The sequence below is a fragment of the Pseudoliparis swirei genome, chromosome 7, assembly GCF_029220125.1.
Source record: "Pseudoliparis swirei isolate HS2019 ecotype Mariana Trench chromosome 7, NWPU_hadal_v1, whole genome shotgun sequence".
Taxonomy (NCBI): Eukaryota; Metazoa; Chordata; class Actinopteri; order Perciformes; family Liparidae; genus Pseudoliparis; species Pseudoliparis swirei.
Window position 1 is genome coordinate 782,623 of NC_079394.1, and position 19,699 is coordinate 802,321.

Sequence of the window (19,699 nt, forward strand, 5' to 3'; positions counted from 1 at the left end):
TCCGTTTATTCTGACCAGTGTAGCTGCTAAATGATCATACGTAAAATCTGAATAATATAAAATGTTTATTTGAGTTTAGAAGGTATTACAATTTTGTACCATAATATTTTTTCCTCATTTCCAGTGTTTTGCTACATCTTGTCATGAAAATGTTGTTATATTTTCTTCATGAATGTAATATATTGAATAATAGGTCAAATAAAAATGAAACACCAAAGTACGGTTTACATGTTGTATTGCCTCGTCATTTGAAAGTGTGTTCATCAGTGTTGATTGTAAAAGTATATTTTCTTTAATAATAAAACACGTGGGACGATGAGACACCAACGGTGATGCTGGTTAACACATAGGACGGTCCATTAGATGCTATGTTGATAAGTATTGCAAGTCAAATTGATTAAGAATCAGTAAACACAGATGTGCGCGCATGCTGTACAACACGTAGCTGCTTTTTAAAATACAGGCGGACATATTGGCCACCTCTCAGCGAGGTCCTTCGCAGCCTGCTCCGCTCATCTGCGCATGTCTAACACGTGCGTCTGCTCGGCTCGGACATCGCGCACGTTGCGCTCCTCTCTTCACTCGCGGACACACGCTGTAGACTGTTGCTAACACGACTTACGATACACACGATTTATAAATGGGAGGTCTTCAGAAGAAAAAGGTAAAGTTGTTGTCAGGCTCAGGAACAGCGACTCACTTAGCAACCGGGCTAACGTTAGCTAGTTAGCGAACGGAGTTTGTTTTTCTGAAGCGGTCACGTTTCATCTGTGGTTTGAGATCTGCGTTTTAGGTCAAAGCATTTAAGTAACGCGACTACGAAGTACGTTATTGTGCGTTATTGTGCGTTAACCTGCTCGTCTCGTTGTTTCCAGTACGAGAGGGGCTCCGTCACCAACTACATCACCAGAAACAAGGCTCGCAAGAAGTTACAGCTGAGCCTCCCAGACTTCAGGTAAACTGACTGTTTATTCTGTGGTTGGGACGATATTGGGAACATCATAATGCACGTAATTTGATATACACGAATTTCCCAATGTTTTAGTTAAAGATAGTTCACACGATGCTCCTAATTTTAATAAATGTATATTCAGAGTTCAATGCAGCCTCTGATTTATCCATTATGTTCAGTCAAATAATGAATAACTGAACTCTACATCCTACATTCATGACGTGTGTAGAGTAAGTAGATTAATAGCTGTTCAGTCAGACGACACATTTCCTCTGAGTTAATGGAAAGGTGTATTCTTACATGTACTAAATGTTGTGAACATGTAATGTTATTGACAAAATAACTATATCAATGTGTGTTTGATGCCGATCATGTGATATGCCATGAACCAGCCATCATTGTTTATCATGTTCTTCTTTCTTTCAATGTTCTCGTACAACCACAACATTTTTCTTCTGTAGACGATATAAATAATATCACAAATTCCTACTCGACGTTACTGAATTCAAAATGGTGGGACTTCAAATTGCTTGTTTTATATGTATTTTTAATCTAGAGAACAGATTTACATCACATGTCATGGAGCTGAAGCTTTTATCCAAAGCGACTTACAATCCTGTTGCACTCGGACACCGTAGAGCAGCTACAGGGAGACACTCAGGGTTAAGTGCCTTGCTCAAGGACACATCGACTAGGCCGGGGAGTGAACCTCCAACCCCCTGATTGAAAGACGGACCTGCTGACCTCTGACCCACAGTCGCCTATAACATTATAATATATGTTGTGTTCATAACAGCGGCGGGGCAGCGATGACGCGCGGAGCAACTCGAGAGCTGATTGGCCGAGTTGTGAAATTATCGCCTCAAAGTTGAAATATTTCAACTAGGGTCGAATATTGCGCCGCTGAAAACGCGTCGCCCACATCGTGCTGCACGGGAAAATGTGGCGTCTATCTCCTCTCTTTAGACATGAGAACGCACCTTAAAGCTCATGAGAACACAACTTAAAGCTCATGAGAACGCACCTTTAGACATGAGAACGCACCTTTAGACATGAGAACGCACCTTAAAGCTCATGAGAACGCACCTTAAGACATGAGAACGCACCTTAAGACATGAGAACGCACCTTAAGACATGAGAACGCACCTTAAGACATGAGAACGCACCTTAAGACATGAGAACGCACCTTAAAGATCATGAGAACGCACCTTAAAGATCATGAGAACGCACCTTTAGACATGAGAACGCACCTTTAGACATGAGAACGCACCTTAAAGCTCATGAGAACGCACCTTAAGACATGAGAACGCACCTTAAAGATCATGAGAACGCACCTTAAGACATGAGAACGCACCTTAAAACATGAGAACGCACCTTAAAGATCATGAGAACGCACCTTAAGACATGAGAACGCACCTTAAGACATGAGAACGCACCTTAAGACATGAGAACGCACCTTAAGACATGAGAACGCACCTTAAGACATGAGAACGCACCTTAAGACATGAGAACGCACCTTAAGGATCATGAGAACGCACCTTAAGACATGAGAACGCACCTTAACCTTAGGGGGCGGCTTTAGCTCAGTGGGGTAAGAGGCCTTAAAGCTCATGAGAACGCAGGGCTTGGGCTCGATCCCGCTCTCCCCATTAGCTGCAAGTCAAGTGTCCTTGAGCAAGGCACTGAACCCCAGTTGCTTCATGAGCGCCACCGCAGCCCACTGCTCCTTAATAACCAAGGATGGGTTAAATGCAGAGAACTAATTTCCCCTTGGGGATTAATAAAAGTGTATATTCTTATTCTTAAGACATGAGAACGCACCTTAAAGCTCATGAGAACGCACCTTTAGACATGAGAACGCACCTTAAAGCTCATGAGAATGCACCTTAAAGCTCATGAGAACGCACCTTTAGACATGAGAACGCACCTTAAAGCTCATGAGAACGCACCTTAAAGCTCATGAGAACGCACCTTAAAGCTCATGAGAACGCACCTTAAAGCTCATGAGAATGCACCTTAAAGCTCATGAGAAAGCACCTTTAGACACGAGAACGCACCTTTAGACACGAGAACGCACCTTAAAGCTCATGAGAACGCACCTTAAAGCTCATGAGAACGCACCTTAAAGCTCATGAGAACGCACCTTAAAGCTCATGAGAACGCACCTTTAGACATGAGAACGCACCTTAAAGCTCATGAGAACGCACCTTAAGACATGAGAACGCACCTTAAGACATGAGAACGCACCTTAAGACATGAGAACGCACCTTAAAGCTCATGAGAACGCACCTTAAAGCTCATGAGAACGCACCTTTAGACATGAGAATGCACCTTAAAGCTCATGAGAACGCAACTTAAAGCTCATGAGAACGCACCTTAAAGCTCATGAGAACGCACCTTAAAGCTCATGAGAACGCACCTTAAAGCTCATGAGAACGCACCTTAAAGCTCATGAGAACGCACCTTAAAGCTCATGAGAATGCACCTTAAAGCTCATGAGAACGCACCTTAAGACATGAGAACGCACCTTAAAGCTCATGAGAACGCACCTTAAGACATGAGAACGCACCTTAAAGCTCATGAGAACGCACCTTAAAGCTCATGAGAATGCACCTTTAGACATGAGAATGCACCTTAAAGCTCATGAGAACGCACCTTAAAGCTCATGAGAACGCACCTTAAAGCTCATGAGAACGCACCTTAAAGCTCATGAGAACGCACCTTAAAGTTCATGAGAACGCACCTTAAAGCTCATGAGAATGCACCTTAAGACATGAGAACGCACCTTAAAGCTCATGAGAACGCACCTTAAGACATGAGAACGCACCTTAAAGTTCATGAGAACGCACCTTAAAGCTCATGAGAACGCACCTTAAGACATGAGAACGCACCTTAAAGCTCATGAGAACGCACCGTAAAGCTCATGAGAACGCACCGTAAAGCTCATGAGAACGCACCTTTAGACATGAGAACGCTGGGCGGGACGGGCACGTCCCCCCGAGCAGCAGAGGTCAGACGTCTGTGTCCTCTTGGCAGGCGCCTGTGCATCCTGAAGGGCATCTACCCCCATGAGCCCAAGCACAAGAAGAAGGTGAACAAGGGCTCCACCGCCCCGAGGACCTTCTACCTGCTCAAGGACATCCGCTTCCTGCTGCACGAGCCAATCGTTGGCAAGTTCAGGGACTACAAGGTATCACAGGCGTTTATTTCTAAAATATCAAGTTCAATGCAATTATATGCTTACGAGTGGGTTTTTTGGAAAAGGATCATAATTGAACTGAGTTTAATGTAAGTATTTTTGTGGATTGATACTCTCAAACAAATAAATGCATAATTTTAAACTAATGCTAAATCAGTCGCTGTCTTGTTTTAACTAGTGCTGTGAAAAATAACGCGTGAACTCAGTTAATCCAATTACAGGTTTAACTAGTTTTTGTTTTTTTACGCATTTAACGCATGCGCAGAATGAGCTTCCAATCCGTCTGTTGTTGGTCGTTGGGACGAAAAAAAAGTCACTTGCAAAATGAGCTTCCAATCCACCACTTCAATCTGAACTCTGTCCGCTCTCATGCAGACGGTCTGTTCATCGGTAATGATCCTTCCGCAGGTTCACCTCCGGAAACCTTGTTACGACTTTTACTTCCTGTAGATCAGGGTCTCAACACGTTGATCGCGACCTGCCAGTCGATCGCGGCGTAGTGTCGGTAGATCGCATGACATTAAAAGATTGGCCCGCCCCCTGACATGTTCTCTATAGCACGTCTTTGTTCTTTTATTAAACTAAACGTCTGTTGTTGATCGTATCTCCACAGCAGCATGTCATTTCTGTCTCTTCGCGTTGCGTTAACACTTATCGATCTCCGTCTCGCGCCACAGAGCTCCGTGCGCGCGCATCGGGACCGAGCAAAACAAAAGTCACTTGTCAATCTGTCCACCTGTCCGGGCCGGTGAGGTTTCAGCTTTGCAGCGGTGTCCCCGCCGTCCCTTTCATCACGGCCCAGTTCATGAAGAAAACCCACACAGTCAGTTTGCCTCAGCAGCTGCTAGAGGAAGACTAGAGGCCTTTAGATTGTATCATGGTGGAGTTAATGGTTGACAAACAAGAGAAACATGTTCTGTTTAACCTCCTGTTACCTTTACATTTACTAACATATTTTACCCTCGGGGTCAATTTGACGCCAGCAATTAAAACCTCCAGAAAATTATTAGAATTAATATTGTTTCCCAAGTTTAAGTGTGAGGTACTTTATGTTTGTTTGTTGACTACCTAAATAGCCCTTTAAATAAATAAAAAAGTTGATATTTCTGATATGTTTGACAGTGAAAAACAGCCTGGGGTCAAATTGACCCCAAAGAACACCGACATTAAACATTGAATGGGGTCAAATTGACCCGAAAGGCAACAGGAGGGTTAAACATTCTGTTTAGGATGAAGATGTATTAATGTTCCATATGGAAGAAAACTGCTAAATAACTGCTGAGTTGCAGCACCATTGTATAGAAGAATGTATAAATGTATATATCCGTCTTTTGTCATAAATCTCTATGTTCTCACAAAATATACCGAGAATATCGGTAATATGTGATTAATCATGATTAATCCACAAAAACCTGTGATTAACCCGATTAAAATTGTAATCGTTTCACAGCCCTAGTTTTAACTCATAAATGTAATTTGTATTTTGTTATGGGAAATGTCTTTTTCTGCAATTATGTTTTGAAAATCTTCTTATTGTCAAAATGTTTTATCCAAACAGGTTTTTGTACGCAAACTTAAGAAGGCTTATGGAAAAACAGAATGGACCGACGTGGAGAGGCTGAAGCAGAACAAGCCGGCCTATAAATTGGACCACATCATCAAAGAAAGGTTCGACGGGTTACAATTCTGTGTGTTAAACAAAATAAGTACTCTCTGCATTTGTGTATATCAGGGTTCATACGGTCAGGGAACACCTGGGAAAGTCATGGAATTTTAAAATGGTCGTTTCCAGGTCTGGAAAAGTCATGGAAAAAACTTAAATCATAAAAGTTTTGGAAAAGTCATGGAAATTTGTTATAATCACATTTTAAAAGAATTAATATGTTTTTTAAAGAAAGACGCTCAAAATATAAGCCGGCGTACGCTCTCGATACACAACGTGTTCTACATTGTTCATGTTTATACTGAGATTTCAGTTTGGTCCTGGACATGTGGTTTAAAGTCCTGTAAATCCATCGGTCAACATGTGTAAGAACCCTGTTGTGTGTGTATATATATATATATATTTTAAAGTACTAATAAAATCATTTAATTTTACTCGGCTTTTTTCCATTAATAAATCTCGTTGTGCGCTGCGTTCTCACGGCTCCTCTCGGCGGCAGGTATCCGTCCTTCATCGACGCGCTGCGTGACGTCGACGACGCGCTCTGCATGGGCTTCCTGTTCTCCACCTTCGCCCGGACAGGAAAGTGCCACGTTCAGACGATCACGCTGTGCCGGCGGCTCACGGTGGAATGGATGAACTACGTGATCGCGTCCCGCTCTCTCAGAAAGGTGCCGCCACCTTTTATTTTAGTTTTCCATGCAAAGGGCGGTTTAGTGATGCGTGTGGAGGTCATCGACCTCGGTAACGAACTAAACTCTCGTCTGCTCTCGCCAGGTTTTCATCTCCATCAAGGGAATATATTACCAAGCCGAGGTGATGGGACAGCTCACGACGTGGCTGGTGCCATACCTGTTCTCCCATGATGTAAGGGAATGAAATGCCCTCCCTCTTGATTATGTAAACATGAAGCAGGGACTCGTTGTCAAAGGATTACATTGAAGGTTGACAACTCTTTAGAGCAGAGTTACTCGTTTGTGTAAATGGCTGTTAAACCGTTCACTAACGGCCCTGCACGCTGTGCTCCAGGGATTAGACGTTATCCTGAAGTGTTTGCACTCGGGTTCATTCATTTTACCCCACGACTTGGTTAACTCTGTTTTCTTTCCCTCGCAGCATCCAACTGATGTTGACTACAGAGTCATGGCCACGTTCACCGAGCTGTACACCACTCTGCTGGGCTTCATCAACTTCCGGCTGTACCATTCCCTCAACCTGGTCTACCCACCAAAGGTATCCTGGACTCTGAAACAATCCCACACGTTCTCTTCTATACAGGCACTTATTATTTGTAACCCTTATTTATTTTTGGTTAATTGTCGGTGGTCAGTATAATATTATTAATTTATTAAAAGAGTTGGCAACGAATTTCTTTCTTAATTTGTTGTGTCGTGAGACTGTTACGCCACTCAATGGCAGAAATGATGACTGTTGCAACGGAGATAAGCCCCGCCCCTTCTCCCACGAGAGAAACCACAAATCGTCGTTGGCGTAAACTCGCACTAGTAAAGCGTCGTCGGGTCTGTTTTTGAATTGCGGGTTTAAAATTAGAGTTTCTTTTTTTTTTAGTTCATAACAGTCGATGCCGGATTAAAGGATGTGTTGCTGTGCGGTTACTTGTTGGTATTCCTGCACCGTGTTAATCTAATCCCTCCTCTTGCAGTTGGACATAAAAGCCGAGTCTGAGCTGAAGGAAGAGGATGACGACGACTACGCCATGAATTCAGAGTGCTACCTCGAGGTGAGGCTCCTGATCTTGAGCCATTTAAAGGATCCCGGAAACCACTCGCTTACTTCTAGTCGTGTCCAATCAGACAGCTTTGAGTCTACTTCTTTTTAAATACCCATTTCTTACATTTTGGGCTCATTACTTTGTATTTACAACAGTGATGGTTGGATATTGTTTATAGTTCTCATTGCACCTAAAATGGCTTCTAATCCCAGAAGTAACCAGGACATTATTTCTGACATGACATTTTAGAATATCTCTTTCTTAAACTGAACTGTAAAAAGCAAAATGTACATTTATCTGTTTCTTTGTTGACGGACTCCTGGCAGCAGCCGCATTAATATGCATTTGCATTGTTTTTGATGTGTGCCTTTGTGTGTATGAACTCTGCCTGGTTCCTTCTGATGACATCCAGTGGTCTGATGCGTTTCCCTGTAAGATGGGCGTAATGATGAGGCGTCTTTAAACCCGTTTTACACAATACAGCTTTATTAGCAGCAATGGCAAAATACATTCATCGGCTTGTAAAAACTGAGAACTCTACCGTCCTTCCACTTTCCCCATTTTAATTTGAAGTGATGAGAAAATAATACTTATGGTACGACACATTCTTCTTGACATGATCGACGATATGGTGTGAACTTGTAGTTTTGCAAATTGTTTCTCAAACTAAACTGTTGCTCATTAATGTGACGAACCGGACAACAGTAAGTGTGCATGTACATATCTAAATTAGGGATTGTTGAACGAAGCCGATGTCTTTTTGTTGTGCAGAAACTGTCCGCCCTGAGCACCAGTCTGGCCCGGGTGGTTTCCACTGCAGAGGAAGAGGAGGCTGAAATCGACAAGTTTCCTGTCGAAGAGGTAAGAAAAATAGCCCCTCTGAGCAGCTGTGTTTTATCTGCTTTGAACTGAACGTTGATGTCATTTTCATGATGGAGAGAAAACTCTTAAACAGTTGACAAACTAATTGGTCTCTGAAGGCAGAAGTGAGGCGTCTCGTGTTTGTCAGGCGTCGACGCTTTGAGAGGCGTGAGCCTGGGGATCACGGCTTCGTGTTCGGTTGCCACGGACAAATCTGTTTTTAAATTGGGATTAGTTTGGTGCCCAATCGCAGGGTTTTAAACCAAATCGATCTTATCCTGCCTTTTTGAGTCTAGTTCAAGTTGTTTGTCAGATTGGCAACTTTTTTAAAAGCCCCCAAAAATATCATTTATCAGTGACATTCCCAGCCGAGTCCAACACAAGCCTTTCAACCGGCTCCAGCATGTTTACATCACGTGGTCGGACATTGAGGAATTCAGAAGCACTCAATGACTCGGGTGGCTTCTCCATCCTGCAGCCATGACACAATATCAAAACATGTTTTCTTGTCCTGCTTTTTGTCAGGAGGACGTGGAAAAGATGGAGGCCAGAGAAATGGAGCAGAAACAGCTGGAAACTCAGAAAAAGCTTTTTGAGGGACGTAAATTCTTCCTCAACAGAGAAGTGCCCAGAGAGTCGCTGGCTTTCCTCATCAGGTGAACAAGAGCTGCTGCACTGACAGTCTCAGAAGAAATCAACAAGGAAGCGTCTCTATTCTCTCCGTTGTGGTTACCTTCCAGGTGTTTCGGTGGAGAAGTGTCCTGGGACAAGTCCGTCTGCATCGGCAGCGCGTACGAGGTGACGGACGAGAGCATCACGCATCAGATCGTTGACAGACCCAACGTCGACAAACAGTACATCAACAGGTACAAAGGTGTTCTTGACTGTCAAACACACAGAACGCATCCCACCCTGTTGTAGAGCGACGTCATCCACACTTCTGTCTCCTAAAAACAGGAAGTCTGATTTATTTGTGCTCTTCATGTGACCTCATCCTCTCTAAGGCTTCTCTTCAGAGGCGTCTCTCTTCTCAGTGACCCTGTCCTCTTTCTTTGTTCTGCCGTGCGGTTTCAAATGGTCACGTCAACTCCACCACGTCTGCCACTCGCTCGCATGTGTCCTGAGCGTGGAGGAAAGACCCTCCTCACGTCCAGTCCTGACGCACAGTTTGACCACGACGCCGTGTGTTTAGGTACTACATCCAGCCGCAGTGGGTGTACGACTGCATCAACGCCAAGATCCTCCTGCCTGTGGAGGACTACTTCCTTGGAGTGACTCTGCCCCCCCACCTCTCTCCCTTCGTGGAAGAGAAGGAGGGAGACTACGTGCCCCCTGAGAAGCTGAAGATCATGGCCTTGCAGCGGGGAGAGAAACCTGGTATGACCCCTCCTCCTCAAAACATTTCATCTTTTTCCTTTATTGAATTACTCAATATCGTTAGGCTGTAGGTGTGTTTGGCCACTCCTGGTTCAGACGGTGCTATTCAATTATTAATGAAACTTCTAGGCCACACCTGTAATAAAATAAGTGCACCTGAGAAGGTAAATACATGGGGAATCTGTTATGATGATTTTGGTACTTGTGAAGCTTTCAGATCAATTTCGATTTTTGTTGATGCATTTTATATCATAATTCAGACCATTGACAAAACATTTTACTTTCATCACAGCCCATGAGGAAGAGGAGGAAGATGAGGAGGAAGATGATGATGATGATGAGGAAGAAGATGACGAGGTAGAGGAGAAGAATCTGAAGAAGCTGGAGGAGCAAAGATCCAAGGGCAAAGTAAGACACTTGATCTCTTTTCCTTTCTGTCTGTTTTTATCAGCAACTTTCACAAACCTTTCATCCTCTCTTTTTTTTAAAATCTGTAGTCTCTGTCCGTCAAAGTGACGGCTGGGAAAGTGAAGCTGGACAACCCGGTGTACAAGGAGCAGAACGAGAAGGCGGAGGAGAAACGGCTGGCCATCATGATGATGAAGAAAAAGGAAAAGTACCTCTACGACAAGATCATGTTCGGAAAGAAGAGGAAAATCCGAGAGGTTTGTTCTGTTTTATTGATTGAATATGGATTCATGTTTAGATAACGCTGTTTGGATAGATGACGTGTTTAACTGGATCTTTTATGTTCCGTATCGGACATCTTATCGTCAGCATTCTTTAGTGGGAGTTAGTCCTCATGCCCAGCGACGACCCCGGAGGTCACTGACCTCTAAAATGCGTTTCTGCTTCCCTTCTTGCAGGTTAACAAGCTGACTGCCAAGAGGAAGGCCCACGACGATGCCGAAAAATCAAAGAAAAAGACCAAGAAATGATTCATCTGATGTGTTTGTCAGACTGACTTCATGTATTTAAATGCTTGAGGTAGAGTATTCCAGGTTAACATGTCCTGAGACCTGTAAGTGCACGAGAGAGCGCTCTGGTAGGCTCTGGGGCCATTGCATAACTTCAAGCTGAGAGGCAGACGTGCCACCTGTGTGATTTTAATGTAAAGTGACCGTTTGACTTCATGTTTGTGTGAACGATTCTACATTACAAGATATTTCTTACATTTTATTGTATAATTTGTACTTTAAACTGTCTATTAAAGTAAAACTTCGAAGGGTTAATCTAGTTACTTGTGGTCTTGGAACAATAGTCTTGTACTTGCCTTGTTGGTGTGTTTTACCCGCAGCAACCCTGGGTGACGCATATTCAAGATCAAGTTCTTCTTTACCTAGCGGATGAGCTCCTGTTGTCTCTTCCCACAGCCGTGGAGAGATCACAAGGTATTCAAACCATGTGAGAACAGTTTGTCCCAGCTCATCTCCTCAGTGGGCTGGGTGCTGCTGCCGGAGTGACCGGTCCACACGGAGCGTGGGCGTTGATGACGGAGCAGCACGGCCCTCTGGAGACGCCGCTGTGACCGTCATGTGTTCTCCTCATTCAGTGTGGAACGCCTCCGGCCTGATCTACATTCCATGCATGCCCACCCGGGCCGTTCTCAGCCTCACGCTCTGGTTGCCGGCGGCTACGGCTCAACAGAAGCAGCCGTGTGGGGGCTGAGGGAGACCGATGGAACCGTTCTGCCCCATACGGCCGCCTCCTGTCGAGCAGAGCCGGATGGACTTGTTACTCGGGCTTGAATGTTCATCTCATTCTCTTGACATGTCTCTTGCACAAGGGCTTTTATTGATACCACTTTACAGGGTTCGTACGGTCATGGAAAACCTGGGAAAGTCATGGAAGTTTAAAATGGTCATTTCCAGGCCTGGTAAAGTCATGGAAAAAACTTAAATCATAAAAGTCATGGAAATGTTATCACATTCATGCTGAGTTTAAAATATTTAATGTTTTTTAAAGAAAGACGCTCAAAATATAAGCCGGCGAAAGCTCTCAAAACGCAACATGTTCTACAGTGGTCATGTTTATACCGAGATTTTAGTTTGGTCCTGGACATCCATCGGTCAACGTGTGTAAGAACCTTGACTTTAACTCCTATAACTTGCAGGTGAATAGTTAACCTATTGATAGGTTTTATTGCATACGTTACATCAAACTATTATTTAATGATAATAAAACACAAGTCACGTGACAACCTGGGCTGTGTGAGTTTAGAGAACTCGTTTCATAACTCGTGCACATCCCTCATAGAGTGAATACTGTGATTGTTCCTCAGCATGTCAGACAGAGGAGGTTCTGGTCTCGTGGGACAATCGGAGCCTTTGTGTGTTCTGCCATGTTCTCCACCAATCAGCTCGCAGCTCGGACTCCAGCGTCAACCATCAATAGCCCCCAGTGTGTCGCACAGAATGGGGGCCATACAGCCGCGCGCCCCTGTGTGCGCCCTCTGACGCATGCACGCCCCTCTGTGTGCCCTCTGACGCATGCACGCCCCTGAAGAGACGCGGAGGAGAGTCGCCCTGCGGATCAGTTTGAGGATCTGGAAGTGCAGGAGAGGAGGCGACAAGTGCTCCTGTAGGAGGAGGAGGAGCCGTCACGTTCAGGGGAGGAGGCGGCAGGTGCTCCTGCAGGAGGAGCAGGAGCCGTCGGAGGGAGCGCCGTCGCACGGCGGGAGATGAAGGGAGCGCGGGAGTCTCACGTCACGGTCAGACACCAGCGCAGCTGAAGGGGAAACTTTAGTCATGGAGACCGAATGCAAAGGAAGAGGACAATGCAGTTGGACCAGAAACACTTCCGTTAGTTTATCTTCGGACTTATGAGGGTAAGAATCCTCCTGCAGTCTCATGTTGTGTTTACGCTTTGATGGTGTGCTTTATCATATTAATAATGGTTTAGAAAAACTAGACTTGAAATATTGTGAAACTTCCAACACTGTCAGCTATGTCAAATCAAACAAAGAAACCAGTAATATAACTCCTGAGCCACTGAGTTCATGTAGAAGAACAGTCAGTCACCCAGAACATCAGGATCAAGTTGCCAGATGGAAGTCTTAATGATTTATTGGCTTCAGGGACATTTATGCAAACGATGAGAAACTAATTCAACCTGATGTGACCTCGGGCCTGAAGGTCACTGCTGGCACGCCATTTGAATCAGGAGAGAGAAATGTCACTTAAAATGTGCATCTGTGGGCGGAACTGTTCCACCTGAACCTGTCCGTGTCCTCAGGTCTTTCAACAGAGGGGCTCTCACATGCCCGTCATCATCCCCTCATGGAGTCCAGACGAAGAGCAGGAAGAGTTCGCTGTGTTTGGAGAGTGATGCTTAACTAATGCTCTGATGATAAGATGTAATCCAAAGTGTGGCTGCAGGTCGTGGGATCAAAGTGCGCATATTAACTCTCGTCAGCATGAAGGCTTAGGACGTCTCCCTCAGACGTCTAACCCAAAGCTGGACTCTTTCTAAGGATGAATAATAAATGACACCAATTAAAGGACTTTAAGACTAGTCTGGGATTCATTATGGATCCCTTAGAAGGTTGAAGTTACAATTCTTCATAAAAACTCTAAAACTCTCTTTAAAAAAGGGGGTGGGGGAACTCAACTGATCTGCTGAAAAATGACATTGAATGAATATACTTACATTTCAAAGTAGGTGTTTATTAACTAAATTCAGCAGTAGAAGCTCCAAACAGTCCTCCTCAAACACTGCTATCTCTGGACTAGGGTCCCGTTAGTTTACACAATGCTTTACATTCCAGGTGGTCAGTGTCACTCTTTACCTGTAGGTGAGTCGGTGGGAGGCTCGTCTGACGGCAGACAGCAGGGGGGAAATGCAATATAACTTTCCACAGTGATGCATTATTTATGTTGCGTGGCAGCTGAGAAGCACTGGGTCACTGTCGGTCATCTTCGAGCTCGCCGGACATTCTGCAGCACACCCGATGTTTAAAATGATTCTGAAGTGGACAGACGAGAGAAATGAGGTGAATCTGAGGGATTAACTGTGAGAGTGAGTCAAACACCCTGAGAATATACCTGTGAGGACCGCTGCTTATGGTCCACCTGATGACCGCACGATAGCAGAAGACTTACAGAACCGAAAGGTTGAATCAACACCTCACTGTTATGTTGCAACGGATGCTATTGCATTGGATTTCATCCACGTTCACGTTATTGTGTCCACTCCTGCAGAAACCAGAGACCAGAGATTGTAATCTGTCGGGTCACTTTATCCTGACCCTTACTTCCATCATGTGACTAAATCATTCAAAGTGGTGTCATTGTGTCCTCAGCCTCGTAACAGAGAACACACAGGTTTACACACTTGTGTCCTTGTGGAAGCAGGAGTGGGATTAACGAATAACTGGAGGAGTTTTCACGATGTATGACCGTCATGCATTCACAGGCGGTGACATTGTGTCTGCAGTGGGACTTGCAAATATGTTGTTCAGTTGTTGTGGACATCTTTGAGAACCCGTGGGTACGAAGATTTCATCCATCCATCCATTGTCATGCGCTTATTCCGGGGTCTGGTCTCAGGCAGCAGACCCAGACTTCCCTCTCGACCTGTTCCCGCTCATTGTGGGGGTCCCGAGGCGTTCCCAGGCCAGCCGGGGGATAGAATCCCTCCAGCGTGTCCTGCTCCTCCCATTGGACGAGCCTGGAAAACCTCTCGCGGGAGGCGTCCAGGAGGCGTCCGGAATCCGGATCAGATGCCCGAAGCACCTCAGCTGACTGCTTCATATATTTGCAAGTCCCACTGCAGACGAAACGCAGACACAAGGTCACAGCCTGTGAATGCATGAAGGTTCGGTCATCCTCTGGCTTTTTCAATCCCTATTGCCACGATGACTTCATGGACTCCACCGAACACAAGCCACAGACGCTCAGGACCAATGGCCTGTGAGCATGGCAGTATAGATCTTGCTATCACAAGGATATCAGTGTCATTAGAGACAACACCATACACGGGTTTCACTGTATACTTTGAGAGTGTAAACAAATGTCTGGTAGAAAATGTGTATGACAGTGATGACGAAGGTTATGATGAAGTTCTGTGTTTTCAAGGTGATCCCTTTCTTCTACTGGACCATGGCTGGCAAGCCAGGGAGGCAGTGGAGGTCCATGTGCAGAGGCCTGGTTCTGGGCACCTTCCTGACCAGCTGCACCATCCTGCTGTACTGCCTCTCCGCTCCGCAGAGCTCCTCCAGTCACCGCGAGTAAGACCCGCCCCCTGCTGTCCACGCGATAAAACACAATGCAAAACAAACAGCGGGTCAAAACGCTTCAGCAATCTTTGTATTTTAGAGATAACACAAAGTCATATTTTCAAGCAGTGTTTCTGGTTCCAGCCTCTCATCCGTGACGCTGTGCTGCTTCCTCCTTTGTGTGAGAGCACGTTTCCTCGGCAGTCATCATCTGGTCGTTTCCTCAGGGTTCCGGTGCCTTTCTCCTGTGCCCACCGTCCAGCCCAGCTCCGCCCCAAAGCCCTCGCAAACAGCTCACTGCAACCCACCGGCCAGACCTGCACTCCCAAAGTCGATATCATGTTCATGAAGACCCACAAAACAGCCAGCAGCACCCTCCTCAACATCCTCTTCCGCTTTGGGGAGAAGCACCGACTCACATTTGCCTTCCCGAACAGCAGGAATGACTTCTTCTACCCGTCCCTGTTCCAGCGCTCCCAGGTGAAAGACTACAGACCTGGAATGTGCTTCAACATTCTCTGTAATCACATGCGCTTCAACGCAGCCGAGGTGACCAGGCTGCTGCCGGGGGACACTTCTTACATCACCATCCTGCGGGACCCCGCGGAGCTTTTTGAGTCATCGTTCCACTACTTCGGCCGGCTGGTGCCTTTTACCTGGAAGATCTCAGGTGATGACAAGCTGGCTGAGTTTCTGCGTGAGCCGCGTTACTACTTCGACCCAGACGGCTTCAACGCTTTCTACCTCAAGAATCTGCTGTTCTTCGACTTTGGGCAGGACAACACTCTGGAGCGGGACGACCCGCGGGTCGAAGAGGGAATCAGATCCATCACGGACCGTTTTCAGCTGGTCATGTTGGTGGAATACTTTGAGGAGTCGCTCATCCTGCTCAAGGACGCCCTCTGCTGGGAGATGGACGATGTGCTCTTCTTCAAGCTCAACGCCCGCATGGGGTCCACTGTGTCCAAACTCACGCCTGAGCTGAGGGCCAAGGCTCTCGAGTGGAACGCTGTGGACTGGAAGCTATACCGGCACTTCAACCAGACTTTTTGGAAGAAAGTCGATGCGTACGGACGGCGGCAAATGGCTGAAGACGTGGCAGAGCTGAGGAGAAGGAATGCAGAGATGGCATCCGTCTGCATCGAGGGGGGCCGGGCTGTAGAGGCCGGCAGCATCCGAGAGACGGCCATGCAGCCCTGGCAGCCCATCGGAGAGAAGTCCATCATGGGCTATAACCTGAAGAAGAATGTGGACAAGGCCCGGAGGACGCTGTGCCGGAAGATGTTGACGCCAGAGCTTCAGTACTTAACGGAGCTCGGGGTGAACCTGTGGATCACCAAGCTGTGGGGCCGCGTCCGAGACATCATCAACTGGTGACTGGACGCGTGAGCAAGAGGGCCAACTCAACTCTGACTTGAAGAAGAGCAGTCTGACTGTGTGGCCGGGGAAGGGAGCGGTCACACGGGTTCTGTCACATTTCAATCTCCTGACCGCTCCATCTTGTTGAAATGCGTCCACGTTGACGCTCCGTCTGATCGGGCGCTGCAATGTGTTTGAGAAAAGTTCCTGTAGACCTCACAAAATACAATTATGAACCAGGCTATGCAGAGGAGGTTTGTTATTGTTCTAGAAGTTCTTGAGTCAAATTAAAACATGGACATGTTCTTAGTCTGAGCTTGTTTGAATGCAGCAGATGAGTGAACCATGAAGTCCAGGACTGATTATATCAGACTTTATTGGAAAGAAGACAAACATGCATTTAAGATCGCTTCAAGACACGGAGAGAATGCTACCTTGCTTTGAGCTAAACATTGTCTAACTCTTTGATGTCCATCTCCCCAAGTTGAGACATTTAAGTTTTAAGGGACTGAAAAACCCAGAAGGGCTAAAATACAGACGTGAAAATTGTGAATGTAAGAACTAAAGCTATGGAGGACAAAATCAGCCATCATTTAAATAACAGGGGAGCAAATACAGACCTTTCTAATCGCGCCGTGTTTATTCGTCATAACAGGTGAAGCACGTGCAGGTGTCGCTAATCATGCTACCGATCGCTCTGTTCCCAGAGCCGCTCTGAGAATCAACTGTAGCATTGTTGCCATGACTACACCTACACATGTTGAAAGGTCATGAGAAAAGGTCTGAGCAATAACATGCAAAGAAATCAATACATTAAAAGTACGGGACTATGCAATCAATAATTAAAATAATTTCCATATTAATTAGTCGGAATGCTTCAGCAGTCCAACTATTGTTCTTCAAATCTTTAATCTACTTCTTCTTCTATGTCTTCATATATTAAGCTACAGAAACTGTTTGAATATTAAAATATTCAGCTCCTTCAGCTCATGATTCTTCTGACTTTTCATATTTCTAACTCAACTGTTCATATTATAAATATTTTATGGTAATTAATTTGAATGGGATCCCAATGGAGAAAGACTTTAGCTTTAAAAGCTTCTAAGATCTTCATACTTTCAGCTAATTCAATCTTCTTTTTTTATGTTGACATAACCTTCACATTGTACTGTATATTTTCTGATATTTTGTATCTTTCCACTTTATAAAATTATTAATATTTTTTATGGAATAAAAAATGAAGGGGATTCAATGATGGAAATCTTAAAATCCGCTTAAACTTTTCCAACTTTAAAAGTTTACAATATCGGCATTTATTCAGCTAAAGAAACAATTCCACCTTTAAAATGTTGACAACATTGTTAGCTATAACTATTATATATATATATATTTCTGTTAATGCTGCATTATTCATTTACTTTTAATATGCATCCATATATATATTCTGTTTGGTGTTTTTGTTTATCCTGTTATGATTCAATAATTGGTTCAGTGATGTTGTCCTCCATACATTTCTCCATTTTTTTCTTGGTAATATATGATAATCTTTTCATCCTCAAAATGAAGTGAGAATCACGTGTATTATTGCAAATATGTTGATTGTGATCCATAAAATTGACAGCTTACTCTCTATTGGTGACTGTTTCATCCTTATATGACAGAATGTATCGTAAATACCAATATTGTTATTAGTTTATTGTGCATGAATGTATATAGCATCCCAACAATCTGATATTTAAATATAATTATGTTTAAATGAGTTGACGCATAAATGAATTACTGAAAGAGCCCAAGGAGGAGTGAGCACTTCTTTAAAAAAACGGCATAACTACCACAATGTGACACTGTTTGGATTCAAGGTTATGATAAATGATTGTAACATATTATTTATTGGATATCACTATGACAGTGATATACCAATAAATAATAGTTATACTAAACTCCAAGTTTGAACTTGTAGACTTGACAGACAGGTCGGCCTGATCGTTGAGCAACTCCTCTAAACAATTACTATAAATTAAAGACACATTGGGTTTCAGAGTTATCTATACTAGCATCACGTGGCCTGCTTGGTTGAGCCAAGGTATTCATATGAATGCCAATAAGCTGTGTGCAGATAAACTGATGAAAGTAAATGGTCTTTTTCACAGCAGACATTTTGACTTACTCGTGTTACTTATAACATTAATGATGCTCTGTTCTACTCAAGTGGCCCAGTAAGCTGTTACAGGGGACCAGTCATACATTGTTCTTATTTCTTACGATTCATTTGATTATTTACACCTGTGTGTGTTCCTTCTGTGATGTATACAATTTCCTCTATGAAAAAATATATATAAATGGTTCCTGATACAAATGCATCTTCACTGCAGTTTATTCTATGAGTCATTTTCACAGCTGACGGTTTCCCTTGATCATACGATAGCAGGAAGAACACCGGAGGGACGATGTAAGTGATGGCTGCGTTCATTTCATCTCCTATGGAGTCAAGCCAGTGAACCGCATGTGGAGGAACAGCCTTTGGAATGGGTGCACTGACTTAATTGAATCCAGACATTCAGTTTGTTCAGTTTATTTGTAGAGCCCATTTTCACAAATTACAAATGTTTCTCAGAGTGCTTTACAATCTGTACATAGAGACATCCCTGACCTTTGACCTCACATCGGGACCCCTTGAGGAGAGAACAGAGGAGGATCCCTCTCCAGGATGGACAGGTGTAATAGATGTCATGGGTACTGTTTCTGTAGCATAGATAATTATAATTATGAAATGTTTTCTATGAATACTTGGAAGGAAGCCGGCTGGGCAGTAACGTTGTTTACCATTGTGCTGAGTAGATCTGGTGGTCGACGCTCTCTGAGTCAACAACTTGCTGCCACTCTGTAACGTATTGGTTCAAACCTGGAATGTGAAACCGTATCCATGTCACAGAAGGACATAAATATAAGACTACAATGGGCCACTAAGGCAGGTTTCAGATTAATGACAAAATCCACATTATTTACTTTTCAAACGGGCACGAATGGCCGAGCAGCCGACATTTAAACTGTGAATAATTAGAGCGGTCGGTTGCCATGTTGACACTGAAATGGTTTTCTTTGTGGATGTCATGTGAGCTCTTTTGTCGTAACCATGAACACAAGTATAGTTTCTCCAATAAGTTCCACCCCTGTAAATACATCCTGGACACACACTTCGATAAACCCTTTGTTCTCCAGGTCACATGACACACTGAGGTCAAACATTTTATGGCACAACATTCCATTTTGAGAAGGTTCTCACTCATAGAAAAAGATTAGAAAAACAAAATATTCTCAAAATATTTTTATTGAAAGATTTG

At 44.3% G+C, this 19,699-nt stretch overlaps 2 protein-coding genes across 2 annotated transcripts; both read left to right on the plus strand.

Annotated features, from left to right (window-relative positions):
- The first annotated feature begins 526 nt into the window (after positions 1–526).
- pes (pescadillo) lies at positions 527–11,016 on the plus strand. The gene is made up of 15 exons (XM_056419839.1): positions 527–664; positions 876–955; positions 3,989–4,142; positions 5,710–5,819; positions 6,314–6,485; positions 6,592–6,681; positions 6,931–7,047; positions 7,478–7,555; positions 8,318–8,407; positions 8,933–9,063; positions 9,148–9,273; positions 9,600–9,784; positions 10,077–10,192; positions 10,282–10,449; positions 10,651–11,016. Exons 1-15 carry the CDS (start codon positions 641–643, stop codon positions 10,720–10,722), a joined length of 1,713 nt encoding a protein of 570 aa, XP_056275814.1. The 5' UTR covers positions 527–640; the 3' UTR covers positions 10,723–11,016.
- A 1,336-nt stretch (positions 11,017–12,352) lies between these two features.
- Positions 12,353–18,718, plus strand: gal3st1a (galactose-3-O-sulfotransferase 1a). Its single transcript, XM_056418885.1, has 3 exons — positions 12,353–12,611; positions 14,860–15,011; positions 15,227–18,718. The coding sequence occupies exons 1-3, from the start codon at positions 12,606–12,608 to the stop codon at positions 16,374–16,376; spliced, it is 1,308 nt and encodes a 435-aa protein (XP_056274860.1). The 5' UTR covers positions 12,353–12,605; the 3' UTR covers positions 16,377–18,718.
- The last annotated feature ends 981 nt before the right edge of the window (positions 18,719–19,699 follow it).

What these genes read in the sequence shown, in the direction of transcription:
- pes (XM_056419839.1), top strand. Translation starts at nt 641, where the DNA reads ATGGGAGGTCTTCAGAAGAAAAAG. An exon ending in CATACCTGTTCTCCCATGAT is followed by an intron (nt 6,682 to 6,930) that starts GTAAGGGAATGA and finishes TTTCCCTCGCAG; the next exon opens with CATCCAACTGATGTTGACTA. An exon ending in AGAAGAGGAAAATCCGAGAG is followed by an intron (nt 10,450 to 10,650) that starts GTTTGTTCTGTT and finishes CCCTTCTTGCAG; the next exon opens with GTTAACAAGCTGACTGCCAA.
- gal3st1a (XM_056418885.1), top strand. An exon ending in AGCTCCTCCAGTCACCGCGA is followed by an intron (nt 15,012 to 15,226) that starts GTAAGACCCGCC and finishes TCGTTTCCTCAG; the next exon opens with GGTTCCGGTGCCTTTCTCCT.